Raw genomic sequence first — 20,052 nt, 5'->3', positions numbered from 1 at the left:
TCTAAAGTAAATAGATACTACAGTAGTTCCGTGTCCTTTTATGAGTCTCAGGAACTTTGACATCCATCAACCAATTTTGTTGGAGTCAAAAGTTCAAAGGTGATGTACATTAAAAATAAATGTGAAGGAATTTCATTTTACAATACCATGCTCTTTAAAACACAGAAAAAGAAAAAAAAATACACATTTGTTGAAAAGCTGTAGCTCTGTTTATTGAGTCTTTCATATCAACATATTTTACAAAAACTAAATTTACAGAAATTAACTAAACCATCCTTGATTTAGGCACAAAATATGGGAAAGCTCAATCCACAAAAAAAATAAAAAAAAGAATCTGATTCTTGATTAAATTAGTAATAGTTATGAAAGGAAACCATGAGCAGGTAAAAGTAATGGGCTTTTAAAGTTGCTTAGTAAAAAACTGAGAAAAAAAAATTCCAGTTTCTGGATTATATATTTATAATTTAGTTCTCTCCTGACCAAGAGAACTAAAATTAATACAAAATAAAGAATTATAACACTTTAGCTTCTAGTGTAAGCTTTAGGGCTGATCTTTGGTGTATGGACACAAAATGGCTCGTCAACATTTCATGCATTTTGAAACCGTCTTTTTTAATACACTGCAGTGATCCACAATCTCCACTCCTTTGTCTGTTGATATGTCTCAATCAGGAACGCATTCAAGCTTCAAGAGACAAAGTTTCTCTGTCCATTGGTGTACTTTAGAAACAAATGAAGTTAGTGGCTTTTAAGGTTTTCCTTTTTAGTTTGCAGATTACACAATGGCAGCACAAATGAGTTACCCAGAAGTCTCGTTATAGATCTTAATTCAGTCGATTTATAGGAGTTAAACAAGCACAACATTTTAGGTCCAGTAATTTGCTGAGGTACTAAAATATTTTTTTTTTTTTTATAGGTAAGGTATTCAAGATTCTTAACATCCACCAGGAACATGCAGCAAGTGCAGCTGCTGCAGACTAAACAACTTTATACCCTATAAATATCACTTAAAACCCCCACACTCGACTGAAAACATTTACCTGCTCATCAGTTGAGGGTCATTTTAAAAAGAGAGGAAAACACCCAGTGTACTTGCACAAAAAATGTTATCCGTCCCCATTTGCTGGAAATCAGCATTAGAAAAAGATTTACATGCCAAACTTTGACCATCTTGTTGAATAACAAAATGCAAACTGTTTACAATGGGTGATATAACACTTAACACAGAACAACCCTTGTGGGTCAAAAACAAAACACTTTGTTTGCAGCATTTCTTTTGACAGAAACATTCATGGTTGACTGAAAGGCTGACCAATATTAAAGTGACATTCTCTTACTCCAAGGTAAGAAATGAAAGCTTTGCTACTTATTTCACAGTTGAAACTATTCAAATGTACACACAAATAGATCAGATGAATTTCTTCATCAGGAATATGGTGTTTCTGCCATTAGCAAAGCAAGAGACCAAAAGTAATAAAAAGACTCATAGTAGCTTCATCTAGAAATGACACTTTCCGACAACGCTCAAAAAATGTGTCCTTGTAATTATGTCTGAATGCAAAATGTGCTCGTTTTTGACAGTCAGTCCAAATATTGACAGATACTGTCTAAGCTGGTGGTTGCAATGCGTAGCATGTGAGCAGAGGGCGATGCAACCTTGCAAGTCTTACTTGCCACAACCCATCACTTTCTATTATGCTCCAAATACTCAGGATGGAATAGCAGAGGCCACTTTCAATAGTCTCACCTTCTTCAGGCTGCCCAGAACAGTCCACAGGCCATATTTGCAATGCTTTTTAATTAAGAATTTTACAAAGGTGATAACTATTGACTAGACCAAATGGGGAAAGGCTGAAATAGGTCTTGTTGCCTCTTAGGATGATGAAGTGGTATACTTTCTTGCCCAAGTCCTTTCAGGGCGCAGGATCCTCTTGGTGTTGCATGCGTCTCTCTGCAGCTGCTGCCATGGTTCTACGCCTCAGCACAGTGGAGTCCAGTTCTGCAAGAGAGTCCTCTTCCAGTCTGGGCAAGTCCTCCTCATTATCTTCTTGACCCTTGTTTAGAAACCTCCTAGGTGGAGGAGGAGAGCCAGGAAGAGCCGTTATGAAAGTAAATTTAACATGAAAAAGGTAACAGGCGTGGCAGAAACCCAAGACATCTCATGTAGATCTGACTTTTTAGATGCTCATTGGCAAAATAAAAGAAATTAAACTCGCAATTAATGTTTTATAATCACTTTTTTGGTACAATTTTACTTCCACTAAATTTATTTCAACATCAAAACAAATTGATGTGCATCTCTACTCAAATGTAATAAGCCAACCTGCGCGCTTGCTGGAGCATTTCTTCTTTTCTCAGCTTTAGCATCTTCTGCCTCTCCTCGGCAGACTTGGAGAAGCGACCGCCTCTGGCCTCCATGTTATCCGACTCACTGGGGTTCTGCTCTGCTTCTCCGCTGGGACCTGGCTGCTCATCTTCTGCTTGGCTCCCCTGAAGCGGACCGCGCTCTATGGCCTAACAACGAGAGGAAAATAAGAACAGGAGGAGAATATCTACAAAGCAAACCTGCGTGTTCATATGGAAAACTCGACATGAAATATGGCTTCGCTAACCTGCGCAGGGAAAGGCACCTGGATTCGTCCTTCCAAAATGTTGTCTGTGGTGACCTCAATAGAGCGGGTCAGCTGCAGGTCCTGAAGAACAAGGTAGGAGGGCACCTGAGGGAACATCTCCTGAATCTGATGGGCCTTTTGGACCAGAAACACATTATTTTGGTTTTCTGTTGAGCCATTTATTTTATTCAGGTGTGTTAGAATATATTATACATATAAAAATTACACTTTTTCAGAAACAAACATCCAAAGTGTCCAAACAAGTTGTATTGGATACAAAAGTTCACTATTATGCAAACATTTCTACAGTCATCAGGTTTTGTAAATTGAAAAAAAAAAAAAAATGCAGAATGTAAGGAAGAATGGAATGCTAATAATGGATGATTGGAAAGACAGATTAACGGGGAGTGGGGGGGGGGACAGCAGGTTCTGGAAAATTTCTCAATTATTTTTCTCTCTTTAGAAGTTTCAGGTGAAGCACAAGAATCAATATGACTACAAAATATTTTTTCCTAAAAAGTTGGAGCTTAGAAGTTCTACACCAGTTGTTTTGTTCAGAAACATCTCACAAATAATTAATACAAAAATGCCCTTGTGGTCTCATTGTTTAACATTTGCCATCCAACAATCAATATATTTGCATCAAGTTAAGAAAATGTTTCAACAAGTGTTGAAAATAGGAAAAAGTGACAATAGACTGACCTCAGAGCAAGTACAAGTGATGATAAATTAGAACTTACCATGGCCATAAGCTGGGAGTTGTTAGCCTGAGCCATGCCCAAGATATTAGTGGTATGCATTACTTCAACAGAAAAACTTGGCAGCCAGCTGGCAATGCGAGATCCTGCAAGAACATGTAGACAGAAAACAACAGCTGAGTCTTGGTTTCCTCCACAACTTAGTGCTGGATCTGTGTCTGGCAGACTTACCATCAAAGTGGAAGAAGTGATTGTGTTGGTTGATGTGTGGCCGAGCTTCTGGAGCAGCACCTACTGGACCGATGTTGTCTTCCAACCCAGGACCCTGCTGCTGGTTTCCACCCGGAGCTCCGTCCCCGTTAATGTTCAGGGACGTTCGACATGTGGGACATGACGTGTCCTGCTCGAGCCACGAACGCAAGCAAGAGCTGAAAAGCCACCATGGAGACATTATACATTTGCTTATTGCATAAGACCTGTTTTGGCCAGCACATCTTTGTTAAAGACTTCATCCCAAAGGTTTAATCTCCTGGTCCAAAACAGGGTTTAAAAACAAATATAAAAGACAGAAACACTGGCTTGTTTACTTGTGGAAAAGATGGCCACAGGGCAGTTTGCGTGCTGTTAGCATGGTGTCCCAGCAGATGGCACAATCGTCGTCATTTGCAGCCAGTTCCTCTGCAGTAGCAACTGCAAACCTGCACAAAATGCAATTAAATACGCAAATATTAAGTAAGGGCAAGTATTATTGTGAAATACTGTAGATAAAGGATTAACAATGACATGATTACAGTTTTATCACCAAGACTTTTTAAAGTATTACATTTTAGAAAAGGAAAGCACAGTTGAGAGATCTCTTTACAATCCACAAAAAAAATATATATAAATAAAAGTATGAAATGTATTGGCAGAAAAATCAAAAAACACAGCTTTGCCATGCTTTTGCCAACACCTTTTGTTAAATCTTAAGCACATTTGAAATATACAATTTAAATAACGGGATTAATAAAGAGAGCATCGTTTGCTTCAGTACCTGGCCTCCATGTTGTTGATGACTCGAAGGTAGTTCTTGTGTCTGCGAATGCGGCGCTGGACCTCATGGAACAGATATCGCAGCTGCATAAAGATAACCAAGCTCGCCATGGACAGCCAGATGTTACCAAACAGCTGTAACAAGATGAACATTTATATAGGTAAGGTACGAACAGTAGAATAATGTTTTAAATTACATTTTTGAACTGTACTGGGCACAAAATGTTGATTGTGAAAGCAAAGCGCATAATGAACACTTGTTGTTTTCTGCAGTTTTCCATTTGAACATGTGATCCTGGTCTGTAAAAGCACCTGGAGGGTTGTATGACTAAACATGCAGTGAATGCCTCTATTCATACAGTTGTAAACCCAATCTCTTAGTTTGCTGTCCAAGACACTCATTTCTAGCTCAGAAACTGGTCTGATGTCCTGTCTCACCAACATATGGATGTGATGCATCAGATCCAGAAAGAGCATAGCCAGCTCCATGATGAAGTCTGTGTAGTAGACGTATGTGCCTTTGCTCTCCCAGGTTCCTGGATGGTTCAGATCCCAAAGATGGATGGAGTACCTGAGGGTAAAACACAACTGTTAAAATCATAGAAGGTATGCACTGACTTTGTTTAAAAGTGTTTCATAATTTCAAAAATAATCTGAATCGGTTTGTATTCGGCTCTTCTGAGATAAAGCTTAAATTACATACGAAAGGGAACTCTATTCACAAATTAGGAAATCCATTAAGGCATTCAATTATACTGGATTTTAATTGAATAATAATAATTTTAATTAAGGCTGCCAGAGTAAAAGGATACCCTCAATCCAGTATGTTTCAGATTTATATTTGCTAAAAAAAAATAAAAATAAAAAAAAACAAGCAAAAACAACCTTATGCTCATGTATTCTTTTCTTTCCACTTCAAAGTCATGCACAGCTCTGAATGATAATTAAACGCAAGAAAGGAAGTTGCTAAATTTAAAAGTTATGTCAAAGTTTCTGCTGAATGTCCTCAGGTACTAACAGAACCAGAAGAAAATAAATATGGTTGCTAAGTTTAGCCCATTTCTAAATTTGAGCTGGGGCTTCATCAGTACTGCTCCCACGACGAGGCGGCTGACTGTCGGGGTTTTAAACGACTTACCTCATGATGACATGTCCAGTGCGAACCGTCACCAACAAACACTGAGAAAAAAAAAATATATATACACATTTCAACAATGTAATTTCTTGTAAATCACTTTCCATACTAATCATTACCAATCTTACAACTGCATTTTGGCTTTACAAACAAACTGAGAAAATATTCAGAAATCTTCATAAAATTCGGGGCCAAGTAAATCAAGAGAGAGAGTAGGGGGTGCAATGAGATCATTTACAGATAAGATATTTTCCATGATGTCGCCATTGAATTAGATATGAATAACCAATAAAAATAGCACTAATTTCCCCAGGGTGTTGCAACACATAGTGAAGGAACAGCTGGGACAAGTTCATTTATTCAAATGACAGGCCTCTCTATCTCACAGCATTATGAACTGATTAAACAATTAAATGCATTGATTGAGCGCATGCAAAATATTTTAATCAAACATTAACAGATTAATCAAAATTATATATTGTCAAATTACCAGACACTGCAAAAGAAAAACTCTGGATATTATCAATATAGATTGATTAAAATGATTTGCAAATTATACAAAGCGTGCTCTCTAAAGTTAAAAAAGCTGATCTCCATATGTTTTAAATGGGGTGTAACTGAAGGCCATTACCTCTGCAGCCATAAAAGAGAGTGTGTGCATGCCATGGGAGGCTCCTAGCAGGCCACAGACCACAGCCAGGCCACAGCAGTCCAGGAGCAGGGAGACCAGCAGGCACAGCACTCTCACATGGCTGTTTATCGGCGTTGATGGGGAGAAAGAAAGCTACAGACAGGAAAAACAAAAAGCATTAGTATGTTGGGATTTCCCCCACCCTTTTTTTAGCTAGTTGTTTTTAGGTCACTCATGTCAAACTAATGTCAATACAAAATGCAGTTTTCAAATGATTTGATTTTCTAGGCTGGCTTAACCCAATGCGAGATAAAAAATTTCCCCTAAATGTCATAACCTGGTCGGACCACTGTAATGGCAACGACTGCAGTCAGGTCAAGGTTTCCCCCAGAAAACCTGCTACGCCAGGTGGGGGCGCCAGGGCAGTCCACCAGCAGCCCACCATGTTTTTTCAGTTAAAAAAATGTTAAAGTTGCAAAAATTTGGAGGCGCATGAGCAAGCATCTTAATTTGGAAATAACAGCACATGAGGCTAACGGGCAGAATTCACGTTGCCTTGTGCCCAGGTTAATGCGTCACCTGGCTTAATCCGTCTTTACTGTTACTGGTGTATAAAACACCCAATTTAAAATAAACAACACTTAGCCTGGTGGGGGTACAAGTAGAGCCTGGTGTCCTGCCAAGCTGGGGGAAACCCTGCAGGTGTTTCCAATAACTGGAAATTCGTCTGTTACATCACAGAATTTTAGACCACTGTCCTTCCCCCAATGTAGGTGCAAATATTGATGGCATACATTTAACTTGTTTTACCCAATGTTTGATTTGTAATAACTGTTGCCACAAATTTTGTTTTCTCCCCTTAGAAAGAACACCTGGCCTTGTGACCTCTTAGCAACCAGCTGACTGAGGAACATGAATTATCCCAAACTTGGTTCTACTGGAGGTTTCTGCTTTAAAAAAAAAAAACAAAAAACAACAACTAGAAAGACTTTCAGAAAACGTTAAAATGAATTAAAAGAATTTACAAAACAAGTAATTCAGGCTCATCAGAAATAAAAACCTCGCAATTTTATGTTTCCCACAGGCCATGCAGTCCTGAAATGTTTCAAGGGCCACATTATAAAGTTATACAAATGTAAGCTTAATCTAAATATCTGTTACACATGGAAGGCAGAAGTGGATCAGTTTCTGCATATTTTAACAGCTCAGCTGCGTGAAAGTACACAGGTGTCTTGTGGGCTGCAATATTTTCTCACACGACTTAAAAACGTTCTTATCTTTGGTCTGCAGCTGTTTAACCTGAATGTCTGATCTTTACTGAAAACGTACATGAAGAGAAAAAAAAAACAAGGAGCATTTGGGTGTGACAACAAGAGAGTAGCTCTAGGCTAAAACCATTATGAGTGAAAGCAAGTCTACAATAAAACCCGAAAGACAAGGAGTGGTAAATTGTAAATTGTGTAATTTACAGTAATTACACAATAAGAACTGGTGGAAGAAACTACTTTTCTAACATACCACGCCAGTCAACTTGCCATTGTATGTACAATATCAATTAAAAACCCTGTATAAAATTTCACACTAGTAGGGAATTACATCCGATAGTCCTCTTAAACCTGGACACCTGGTACAGGACAGTACAGTTTCAGTCCCAAGTCAGTGTTGGGACTGAAACTGTATCAGTAAGCAAACAGCCCAGAGCTTTGAGCCATTAATAGATCTGGAGTTCAAACATCTACATGGAGAGTTTCTGCAAACCTTTAAAAACAACTTATAATGTGAAGGTTTGTAGAGTACCAATCTCTAAAACCATTGTAAGGTGAATGACTGTCACCTGAGTTCTTTCGTCTAATTTATTAGACAGCCTGTCTGGCTGTCCCCTGTGTCCCCTGTCTGGCAGACAGATAGTTTTCTTAGAACCTTTTGAAACATAATACATTATAGCGATACACCATGCAAGCAAACCGTCTTGTGGTTTCATTACTATATTTGGCAACAAACATTACTGATATGTACACACACTGAAAGAAAATCTCAATGTAAATCATTTTGCTAGCCTGTGCTAAATGTTTTCAAATTAGATTTTAGGGATGGGCATTGCTTTTGCATATTCAAACCATCACTGAAATACACAAATTAGTAACATCTACCCAAATGGCATTTTGTTAAGCAGCCGTCTTTTATGTGGTGTTTTTCACAAGCGATAGCATTAAAATGAACAGTCACAGGGCATCAGTAATACATGTAGTTATTTGCCAATAGTCATGATAATTTCCCTGACCAGGGTTAGTTTTGATGATAAAATATAATGTTATGAAAATTTCTGTAAATTATTCCAAGGCCATTCTGTATGATTAAAAAAAAATGCTACTTTGTCTTAATCTGTCAAAACCCTGGGAACATTCAAAAGCAACCAGTCAAGTAGTGAAAACATATACATTTGAACATACTTACATATTCAAAGCGATCTTTGCAGAGCTGAACCATGAGATGGAGAAAGACCAAGGCTGAGAACCACAAACACCACATGACCACTTCTTCTACGGTTTGCACATTCAACACTCCAAATATGAAAATGAACTTGTAGAAGATGAAGTTCCAGAATTTATCCTTAAGATGCTGACACATAAAAAGACAAGGCGACATATTAGGTCCTGATTCCCATTCCCAAATGTTTATTGTGATCTACAAAACCATGAATAGGTCAGTATGCGATTCTCAAACTATAACCCACTCAAAGGAAACTACTCATAATACTTGTACATAATTTGTGATTGCGTAAATATTCTATATTGATTATTAAAGTTACGCATAATGTTGTCAAAAACGATTCAACCAAGCCATTGACTTCTTTACAGGCACATCCGCGTACAAACTTTGGTTTTAAAAATAGCAAACCTTAAACAAAGAAATGGGTGAGGCTTGTTTAATATTTGCATTACATCTACCTGTGTTTTACTAAAACCAGAATATTTTCTCTGACATCTTATTAAATTAACTTTCAAACATAGGAGTTGTACTAATTGAAAACATTTGGGTTGCAAAATTGCAACGTTGAAAAACACAATACACTGGACCATAGCAACACAAAACTCACCTGCTTCTCACTGACTCTGAGGGGCCCAAAAACCACATACTGAATCATTTTTGCAATTAACATCAAAGAGCAGCAAAATGTGTTCACTAGCACCTGTCAGGACACACACACACAAAAGATGAAGCCCCCATTAAATTTTAGCTTAAACAAACATGCTACTACAATATAGCAAAGTTGCAAAGTGGATGACACTCACCCATACAAAGAGACTGTCTGTAATTAGATACCACAAGACAGTTCTGGCCAGTTCTGTGTTACCAACTGCATTGCTCAGATGTTCAAGATCAACATCAGAGGGAGCTGGCGTATCATCAGTTTCCAAGGCCCCAAACCCTGGGTCAGTGACAGTAGTATAGGCACTGAAGATGCTGCCAGCCAGCAAAGCCACACTCAGTCCAGTGTAGGTCTGCAGGCTGGGCCAAGGAAACCTCTCCAGAAACAGCAGAGGCATTTCGCGGTCTCCTGTCCACTTCTTCAATTGTAAAAACCGAGCGTCCACCACCCTGTAAAAGCAGAAATAAGACGGCTAGCGTTAGCTCAACTTAAAAGAGCTAAACGAAAAATATTACATAATCACACCACCTATCGAACAGCTGTGCTAATTTCACGCCTGCTCCTAGATTAACAATAAAATATAATGCAACATTCAAGTGACACACGCAGAGTAAAATGTTGATTAAAAAAAAATAAGACAAAAAATATAAATACAGTAGCTAGCGCTACCAAACGAAGCTAGCTTCCACCTAGCGAACAAATATCAACACTTCCCTTATAAATGAAGTGTAACCATTCATTTTCAATCGACGACAACCCATAAAAACAACGAAAATACGACCACAATGGCCAATAATTCTAACGAAAATACTACAGCAGATGAGACGTTAAATGACAGACGCTAACGCCCTGATCATGGGTTATTTACCTGGCTAACGTTACCCCATACTAGCTTACTGTAATATTAGCTACGTAGTTTCGCAGTATGAGCAAACTTCAAACAACACTCAAACAGCCACTTACAGTTTGTCTCCAGCCTTAATTTAACGTGAAATCCAGGATTGTTTACTCTCAACTGAGCCGTTCTTTCAGTTGACAAGGACCATAGCAGTTGACAACATCGTCGTATTTATTCCACGGAGCACAGGCAGCTGGCTGAGCCTGGACGGAGGAGACCAGACAGCGTCATCAGGACGATTTTAAAACCGTAGTCATGGAAAATACCTACCACGCTCACTGGGTCGTTTTAAATATTCATTCAATGGCTGTTTAACTGTAAGAAAATACATTTTGAACAATTTCCCGAAAAAATAAGCATCACACAGATTCTCCAAAAAAGAAACAATACATCATATTCCCTTCAAAAGTGTTTTGTTCTGCAAAATGACGAAAAGAAAAATGTGGAAACGTTTAATCTGGATTATAAACTGCCTGGTTATCTAACCATATGGCCACAAAGAAATTTAAAGAGGAGAAGCGAAAGCAAGTGAAGTGGATTGGAAGTGTTTGCCAACAAATTGTGGTGTTATCCAGGACATGTTGCTGTGGTAGTGTGGTATTGAAATGAACTGAATTGATTACAATTATTTGAAGGTTTTGTGAGTGGGGTGGTATCACAAAATAGACCATGATTATAATGGAGTTCGTTTTTTTTTTTTTTTTGCATTATTTAAAATAATACTAGCACCGAGAGTATATTTAGAAAAATTGACTGTGTTTTCTTTAAAAAACAAAAACAAAACAAAAAAAACACTCTGACAACAAACCTCTGCAAGTTCTGCAACATAAGCAATTTAAATCTAGAGGAATGTTTGATTTTTTTAAAAGCGTGACTTATTTCCTCTGCAGCAAATAACACATGACTTGAGTTGGTTAATTATATACATTTAAAGGTCAGTAATGGTTTAAGATAGTTACTGAGATATCCCAGAGATGAAAATCACTTGTGGTTTGTGAGGAGTAAAGATAAAAATGTGATCAAGTGATTTAGCAATTCACATCCCAAAATTTTTGAATGACACCATGAAGCTTTGAATGTCTAAAAATCTCCAGGCGTTTATATAAGATGAGTTAAAATACAGCTAAAATCCAGAGTTCTTTTAAAGTATGAAGAAATCTGAAGGTATTGATTACAAAGAATGCATGGAGAAATAATTTGATTACATATTTCTAAATGCTCTTTTGTTAAATAACAGTAATTTCTCATGTTTTTAGTGTTTTTCCTTCCTTCAGCCATTCTTCACATATTGCCTACAGTGGGTTTCAGAAGAAATGTCAGTATTTCTTAGCTAAATACAAACATATTAACTGTATCTATTGGACGACAGGTCAATATATAAAAAAAAAAAAGTTATGTAACACAGTTACAAAGCAAACCAAAGTATGTACCAAAGTACTTACTTAGGCAGTAGTAATGAAAAGACAACCAGTAATTTATGTGAATATTTGTGCTTTCCTTTCCACCTTCTAATATTTGTGTTTTGCACACATTAATCAGCTGTCTGTTTTAATTTCTTAAATAAATTGTAGATCTTTGCTGGGCTTAAACCTGTCTGATCAGGATCCAAATCAATACTTATGTAAAAACCATATACTGTGTCCTCCAGATACTTCACCTAGTGGTTCCCAACCAAGGTAAAAGCTGGAATTTCTAATGTCCTTCTAATTCAGTCTGTCATCTGAACAGTCCTAGAAGCTATCCCCAAATCTAAACTTGATAATTTTGCAAATAGCAACGAGTCTAAAATAACAGTAGTACCTATTTTCTCTATTAATCATCTATATCACAATGTAAAAACATTAGGGAGACTTCATGATGTCACGTTGGTTGTGTCAACGTGACAACCAACTCCTTCAGTCACTGAAAAGAAACTGATTGCACAAGTGAATAAGGGAGTCATGCATTTTACTAGGTCAGAAAGAACCCTTTAAAGAAACTAAAGCAAAACCAAAGCAGAAATGACAAATTCTTCCACAGAAACCAAGTGGAAGTGCAACAATCAAGACACAGAGGTAAGAGAATATTATAACTAAATGTACAATAAGGGATAAACAGCATAATTAGGGCAGGTATAAAGATTATCAGATAAAACCCAGGTGAGAGGAGAGAGAAGAAAATAACATAAAACCCAGACATACCATTAAAATGTATTTAAAATTCAGACCCCAAACCATAAGAAGATGTAGTCTAGTTAATTGTGCTTGTTTAATATGTGTTGTAGAAACTGTAAATCAAAAACAATTATCATTTAAGTCTTTCCGTGATTACTTAGTAATAAGGTATTTGCATTTGAGACTAAGTTTGATTTAATTCCTAAATTTGTGTAGATTTTCCTGTTTGAGAAATAGACCCAGTAGCTAAAGGTAATAATTAACTCTTCAGATAAATATAAATTCAACAAATGAAATTGACAGAGTCCAAAGTTAAAGTTTGTGGTCATGATGTAACAAATCCCAATGTTAAACTTGTTGGGAGAAAAGTTAAAGCAAATCCAGCTTCCCTTTATTTTCTTCCGCAACAGCGGGCACTGTCATCGCATTAAACTTTTCTAATAGTAAGTTTTATTTGGTTTATGTATAAATATTACGGCTGCTACATTTAATTTGTCATAACCTTTTTTAATGCTTTTTGCATTCATATCTCATTCAGGAATAAAGAGAACAAAACAAAGAACATAAAAGTGGAGAAGGTGGTCTTTGTATGCAAGTTCTTGAAATTGAATAACTTCATATAAATTAATTTTTGGGTAATTAGAAACTGAATAACTACTTGTCTATTTGTAATATACTATTTGCACTCTTATCAATTTTCTTATATCATTTTTTTACTACTTTACAACTGTTTTACTTTGTTGTAGCTTACTAAGACATATTTATAAACATATGGTATTATTTCAACCATCTTTCATTCTTAATTTTAAAGTCAGATGGATCACATGTCTGAAGTTGCAACATTAGGGATGGATCTTTGCATGAATTCCTTATTTGCTGCTCATGCTAAAATCTGCATTCTCTTCCATTTGTTCAAAAAGGGAAGTGGAGCCTTGCTTGAACAGCAGTTTAATTGTTTTTGTGGAAACTCTGCCGCAAAAACGCATTCCCGACATGGACCCCTCCATCGAGATGTTACCTTCAGAAGCCCCCAAGGAGGTAGATGGCGGGACAACCGTGGCGTGTGTTATACTGGGTATTTCCTTCCTGGTTGGAGTTCCAGGGAACCTGTTCGTAATCTGGACTATCCTGAGGCACGTCAAGCAGCGCTGTCACACTGTGGTCCTCATCCTGCACCTGGCAGTGGCAGATGCGATGGTCCTCATCACTCTGCCTGCCTGGATCTACTCCCTGGTGCACACTTTTGAGTTTGGATTGGTACTTTGCAATATCTTAATCTGTGTTATCACTGTGTGCATGTATAGCAGCATCTTCTTCATCACTCTTATGAGCGTGGAACGCTACCTAGCCATCTGCCATCCATTTCTGATGATGCGCTGGAAGACTGAAAAGAATATGAATGGATGTATTGCATTTTTGTGGCTTCTTGCGCTTCTTCTTGGATTATCTGAAATTTTAGCCCAGACTTTGGCTGGAAGCGAACAAAGCGATCAGTGCTTTGTCAGAGACTTCAACAACGATACTCTAGAAATTGTCTTCTTGTGCCTGCAGACGTTGCTGGGCTTTGTGCTGCCTTTCATTACACTAAGCATCTGCTACTGTCTTGTGGCTGCGCAGCTCAAGAAAATGAGATTTAATTCAAAACAGAAATCCAAAGTTCTCATTCACACTGTAGTGCTCGTTTTCCTCCTGTGCTGGTTACCCTACCATGTTATTAAAATTATTGATGTAGTTTGCATTTTTGGGACAGACAAAGAGAATGAGTGCGTACCGGAAAGTTTGGTCTTCAGCTCTGGTGCCCTGGTTTTTATCAGCAGCACAGTGAATCCTGTATTATACGCCTTCTTCGCCAGGAACTTCAGAGGCAGTCTTGGAGAGTCTGGTCTGGTCAAACTGTTTCAGGAACTGGCCTCAAACACAAATAGACTCAAGGACCTTGCAATACAGCAGCAGAAGGACCAGAGCTCAGCAGACACAGAGCTCACGTCTCCAACTTTCAAATAAAAATGTGAGTGGGGGTAGTACTACAGCTATGGGAAAACTGGACTGAGAGGTGAATGTTTCCTGTTGTACTGACACCAAATGTGATCTAAGAAGTTTCACAATAATATTGAGTTGCACTTCTCTTTACTACCACATGGCTGTGCCATTGATTTAATTGAGATTCAGTCAAAACTTATTATATGTTTTTAGAAAAGTTTAAAAGAACTTCTGGTTGTTGCTGAAGAATATTTTGTGAAAGTCTAAATTTATCATTATTTCCTGTTACAGATATTGTGTTTAAAAAAAGGGGAAAAAAAGATTTGCTTACTTATCACCAAATTGCTGATATGTCGTTTAAAAGCAAATGAAACTCAACAGGGACAGCAATTTGTTACTGTTTTATAACCTTGGTAACATATCAAAAATGTATTATTCCATTTTAGAAACAGGAAATGTCTTGCATGATAGTGTATGTTATTTTAATCCTGTCTGAGATGCTTCAGTTATTGTGAATAAAGATATTATCTATTTGTATATTCTTTGCGACTAAAATGTAGTTTGAGCAAAAAAGTAAGATTTCCCAACATACAAAGTGCAGAAGTGCAGGAAAAAAAGCAACAACCTTGAATTCTGCATTTTTTTCCCCTCCTTGTTGAAGACATCAGAAAAAGCATGGGAATTAAGTCGACCATCCCATATTAGCAAACACTGTGGTTTGAGTTGCAACCTTGCTTAAACCTTTCGTGATGTCACCAGATGCAGATGCGTTTGAAAGCTTATTTTTGAGATAGTGTATTTTTGTTATGACTAAATAAAGATTCATAATAAAACTGCAGCAGACATAGAAAAACTGACCCAGGCATGTTTTTCTTGGTGACAACCTACAATACAATAGAGTGAAAATGTATTTTTCTTCTTTCAGATTTGCTCTATTTTTGTGTGTGGGGTTTTTTTTTCTTCTTCTTCTTTTTTGTTTTGGTTTTCTTTTCTTTTTTTCTTTTTTTTTTGCTTTTTCGTAACATTTACTGTAATTGTTTTGGAACATCAAACTGTTTTGAATGTCAGTCAAAATCACTTAATCACCCTTTTAAATAAATATTTCATTAAATGTGATTGCCAAATTTGCTATGTAAAGTTACTGTCACAACTCTAAAAAGAAAAAAAAACAATACATTAAGTTCCAATCCAATTAAATTTAAGAATTCAATAAGAAACAGAAGGTATTCATATCTATCAATCTGCAATCTGTGGTTGGGAATCTAAAAAATCACTGAGAGCCATTATGAACAAATACAGAAAATAAAGAGCGGGCAGCTAACTAGCACTGCCTTTTTGTATTTGACTCATTATCTATGCTTACTAAAAAAAAAGTAGGCACAAATGGCATCAGAGGGCAAGTTGGAAGGCAAAACCCACAGCTGACTAAAACAAACACGAACACCCGTCTCATGTTTGTGAAAAATTTGGGAAAATATTCTCAAGAGCGGTGTGGTAAAAGTCAAACTTCTTGGAAGGTGTGCATCTTCATGAATCTAGCATGAAACTCAAAGAATAAAAAGTTTCAAAAGGGCTTCGTCAAAATCCGTCCCTAAATGAAATAGTGACCTGCCTTGAAAAGAATACTAACAATTATCTTAGGACAAGTGGGAAAACACTCCTCCACAGCGATGTCTGAAGTGTTGCCTGTAGTAAAAAAAAATATATACTTGACGTTACTTTTTGCCACAAAGGGGGCCATAAGTTGCAGATGTAGAGCTAAATTATTTAACACATTAAATAAATTAATGAACTTTAAAAACAGTTTTTTGTATGTATTCAAACATGCCTTTGCAGATCTGGAAAATTTAGAGGGTAACTAAGCAATATCAAAATAATTCAATAAGGGAACAAATACTTTTCCCAGTACTGCATATCTAAGTCTGACTGAATTTCCTTAAAAAAATGGTAAACAGCTTTAAGGTTTTTGTCTCTTTCCTTTTAGTGAAGCTATGCAGCGACTTGTGTAGAAAGCATTAAGTCATTTTTTTAAACGTGTGATTTCCTAGTGATTTATCCTTTATCTTTTACCTTAATTTTGATGACACATGTGTGAGTCACATTGTGGATCTTAAAAAGCCATGTCAGTAAACCCTGTTCCTGTGCAGTCCTTACATAAAGAGGAAGTGAAAACTTTTGGGTTTTTTGCACTCAGACACCACAGTCAGCACATACACTTTGGCAGAATGAACATCTCACATGCACGGTCTCCGTTGGAGGAAATGGCCCTTGAGGAATTTGATGGTGGAACAGTGGTGGCGTGTGTGATCCTGGGTCTGTCCTTCTTGGTTGGTGCTCCTGGCAACCTGCTTGTGATCTGGACCATCCTGAAGCATGTGAAGAAGCGCTCACACACAGTGGTCCTCATCCTGCACCTGGCGGCGGCAGATCTGGTGGTCCTCATTACACTCCCTCTTTGGATCTACTCCCTCGCCCATTTCTGGGTCTTCGGAGAGGCATGCTGCAAAGCCATGGTGTTCGTGATCAACGCCTGTATGTACAGCAGCGTTTTCCTCATCACGCTCATGAGTGTGGAGCGTTTCGTCGCCGTGCGTTATCCCTTCGTCTCTGTAGTTTGGAAGAAGAAACAAGCCTTAAATAAAGTCCTGCTTGCCCTGTGGTCAGCTGGGTTCCTGTTCAGCATACCTATTATTCCGACTCAAACTACCGAGGGGGACGATGGTAAGACGCACTGCCAGTATCGCTATTATACTTCTGACACTCAGGAGCTGGTGTGTTTGTTGCTAGAGACGGTGGTGGGATACATGCTGCCCTTCTCCATTCTTGTGGTCTGTTATGGGTGCTTGTGCAGTCGTATAACTCAGATGAACTTCAGGTCCAAGCGCAAGTCCACTGTCTTGATTGCAAGCATAGTGGTTGCGTTTGCCATTTGCTGGACACCCCATCATATAGGAAACATCATCTCCATTGTTATTCTGGCCATTGATGACTCAAAGAGTGACATAGCAAATAAACTGGAAACTGCTAGACAAACCATGATGATCGTAGCGGGAGCCATGGTCTTCATCAGCAGCAGCATTAATCCTGTCCTCTACATGTTTGCGGCCCGCTCCTTCAGGGAGTCGCTACGTGACACCGGCATCCAGAAACTCTTCCGCCACATCTCCAGCACATCACCGGGTGAGGGAAACAGAGAGATATCCTTTGTGTCGAGGAGACAAAGCAATCAGACAAACTGCTCTCAGCTCAAGACAGAGTCAAAAGACGATATTAATATGTATTGAAGTTGTGTGTAAATAATATTTTTCCTGAGAATGAAATGTGTGAGGTGTTTTGCATTAAACCCTCTTTTAAATGAACCCTCAACAGGCAAACAACGTGTCTCTGCTGATCTATCCAGTGCATTTACATTTCTTTCTGCTGTTAATTTATTTATGAAACTTTAAGTATTATGTATGCTGTGTCTCTTGTGCAAATATCTTTTATCATAAAAAGCAATACATTTATATATGAACGAAAGTGAATTAAAACTTTTTTTAAAAAATGAGGCGTTTCCTGATGTTTCATTTTTATTAAATTGAAATAAAATGGTACTTCACTTTTGGGAACAGGATTGGCTAATGTTCGGGGGTTTTTTAAAGTTAGCGATCTTGTGGTTGCTGTTGATGCAAGTGAAGATGTGTTGTGTGCTGTTACTGAATTCTGTGGAAAACAAAAAAATTCAGGTTGTTTCACTTTCTAGATAAGTCTATAGCTTCTTCCAGCACTGACTATAAATTAGCTTGATAGGCTGAGTTTGTTGAGTGTCTGTTCTCACAATTTGGTTTGACACTTTTTATTTTATGCACTCTCTGTACCCTACCTGTCTTTAAAAATATAATTAGCTTAATTTCAAAATATTTTTAATTCATTTAGCTTTTTATGTGTTTCAGATTACACTGCTTTCATGAAGTTTTTTTTTTGTTTCTTTTTATGAAAAAGCAAAAGTTTTGTTCTTGTATCCCACAGTGCAGTCATGTTTTTAACTTCCCCTCACTGAAAAGATTGCCAAATGAAAAACTGCATGTTTCCTTTGTTGGCATGCAAAAAGAGGAATTGTGACCTAAAGTTTGTCCTTAGCTTATAAAACCCAAAAATGAACTTTGGACAAGGAAATACAATCTCTACTTTGCACTTATATTTTTAGCTATTTCGGATCACATATCTACTTTACAAAGTATTTTGGTCTGATGTCAGAAATGCAAAGCACATACACTGTATCTTTTTAGCTCCATTTTTTCACCATGAGTGAATAAACCTGTAGATGGCACTAATGCCTTTGGGGAGACACAAACATGTTTAAGTTTAACACTGTCTTTTTAATTTGTCATTATAGTTACGTTATACAGTGCCTATGAAAAGTATTAAGCCTCCTGGAGGTTTGACCCTTTCCAGTGCTTTTAGTAATTAATAACAATCAACAAAATTTAACTTTTTTGACAAACGAAATTAAAATAACACCTAAAAGATCAAATTAAACACTAATTTAAACAGAAATAATAAAAATGAAATATTTTTTTTTAACATGGAATAAACGACTGAATAAATATTCACCTTCTTTGAAGTGACTGACTGAAATCAACAGAGGTCCAGCCAGTCGGTGCTGGTAGTCTCACATTGACTGGAATGGAGATCACCTGAGTCCAGGAAGTGTGTTTCAAGTGATTGTAGTTTAAAGACACCTGGGCTTGGATGGTTCATTCACTGGTTCATTCCTAGCTGCCATTACAACATGAAGACAAAAGGACACTCAACGCAAATCAGAGAACCTTTTTAATCAGAAAAGGTTAGTGAAAAGCATAAGTCAGGGGATGGATACAAAAAATTCTTATCGCTTAAGGGAGACTACGTGCTCAGGTGGAAGGAAGTTCTTTGGTCTGATGGGACCAAAATGGAGCTTTTTGACCATCAGACAAAAGGCTATGTTTGGCACACACCAAACACTACACATCACCTCAAACACACCATCCCCACAGTGAACCATGGTGGTGGCAGCATCAGGCTATGGGAATGCTTCTTGACAGAAGGCCCTAGAGGGCTTGTAAAAGTAAAGGTAAAATGAACGTAACCAAATATAAGAAAATCCTGGAGGACAATTAGATTCAATCTGCCAGAGAACTACAGAAACAGCAAACATTTATTTTCCAGCAAGTCAATGACCTGAAGAATCCAGGCTAAAGCTACACAGAACACACAAAAAAACAACATTTTGCCCTAAAATAAATATTTATATAAAAAAAACCTTTACATTTTACAACTGCTTAATCTCATTACCTCAGTGATCTTTTAACTCTATAGCTATATTTAGATCACTGAGACCTGCTGAACACAAATTGTTTGTTCTTCCCAAGTCCAGGTTAAAATGTAGAAGAATTATTTTCTGTTTTTTATTCACACAGCAAAACAAAGCTAAGTACATTTAAGCTCTATCAACCACACCTACACAGTAAAGAAGATCCCTGCAGGTTAGGATCAGCTGCTGAAGAATAAACCATGATTCTTTTACTTTTTCTACTAATTTTATAAACATAAGGTTTAACACATGACTTAAAAATGAAAATGTAGTCACATACATCATATAAAATAAGTCTTACAATCCTACATCCTGAACACATGACAAACAACCATGCACATACTCAATTTATTAACATGTATGATTTTGGTCTTTTAATGAAATGTTGGTAAAATGTAAAATATGCATCTATATTCTTTACTTACTGATT

At 37.3% G+C, this 20,052-nt stretch overlaps 3 protein-coding genes across 3 annotated transcripts; 2 read left to right on the top strand and 1 right to left on the bottom strand.

Moving 5' to 3' along the window:
- Nucleotides 1-190: 190 nt before the first annotated feature.
- amfra (autocrine motility factor receptor a) lies at nt 191-10,395 on the bottom strand. Its single transcript, XM_007559050.2, has 14 exons — nt 10,223-10,395; nt 9,402-9,708; nt 9,206-9,298; nt 8,563-8,727; nt 6,109-6,261; nt 5,481-5,521; nt 4,781-4,913; nt 4,344-4,477; nt 3,898-4,008; nt 3,542-3,738; nt 3,353-3,456; nt 2,613-2,747; nt 2,324-2,514; nt 191-2,070 (listed from the first exon to the last, which is right to left on the bottom strand). Exons 2-14 carry the CDS (start codon nt 9,654-9,656, stop codon nt 1,914-1,916), a joined length of 1,869 nt encoding a protein of 622 aa, XP_007559112.1. The 5' UTR covers nt 9,657-9,708; nt 10,223-10,395; the 3' UTR covers nt 191-1,913.
- Nucleotides 10,396-12,138: 1,743 nt separating this feature from the next.
- LOC103142809 (leukotriene B4 receptor 1-like) lies at nt 12,139-14,825 on the top strand. Its single transcript, XM_007559047.2, has 2 exons — nt 12,139-12,211; nt 13,231-14,825. The coding sequence occupies exon 2, from the start codon at nt 13,304-13,306 to the stop codon at nt 14,312-14,314; it is 1,011 nt and encodes a 336-aa protein (XP_007559109.1). The 5' UTR covers nt 12,139-12,211; nt 13,231-13,303; the 3' UTR covers nt 14,315-14,825.
- Nucleotides 14,826-15,420: 595 nt separating this feature from the next.
- LOC103142807 (leukotriene B4 receptor 1) lies at nt 15,421-17,826 on the top strand. The gene has a single exon (XM_007559044.2). The coding sequence runs from the start codon at nt 16,411-16,413 to the stop codon at nt 17,572-17,574; it is 1,164 nt and encodes a 387-aa protein (XP_007559106.1). The 5' UTR covers nt 15,421-16,410; the 3' UTR covers nt 17,575-17,826.
- Nucleotides 17,827-20,052: the final 2,226 nt, after the last annotated feature.

Source organism: Poecilia formosa, unplaced genomic scaffold (genome assembly GCF_000485575.1).
Source record: "Poecilia formosa unplaced genomic scaffold, Poecilia_formosa-5.1.2 Scaffold102, whole genome shotgun sequence".
In the NCBI taxonomy this organism is placed as follows: Eukaryota; Metazoa; Chordata; class Actinopteri; order Cyprinodontiformes; family Poeciliidae; genus Poecilia; species Poecilia formosa.
Note: the sequence above shows the minus strand (reverse complement) of the source record. Positions and strands in the feature narration are given on the sequence as shown.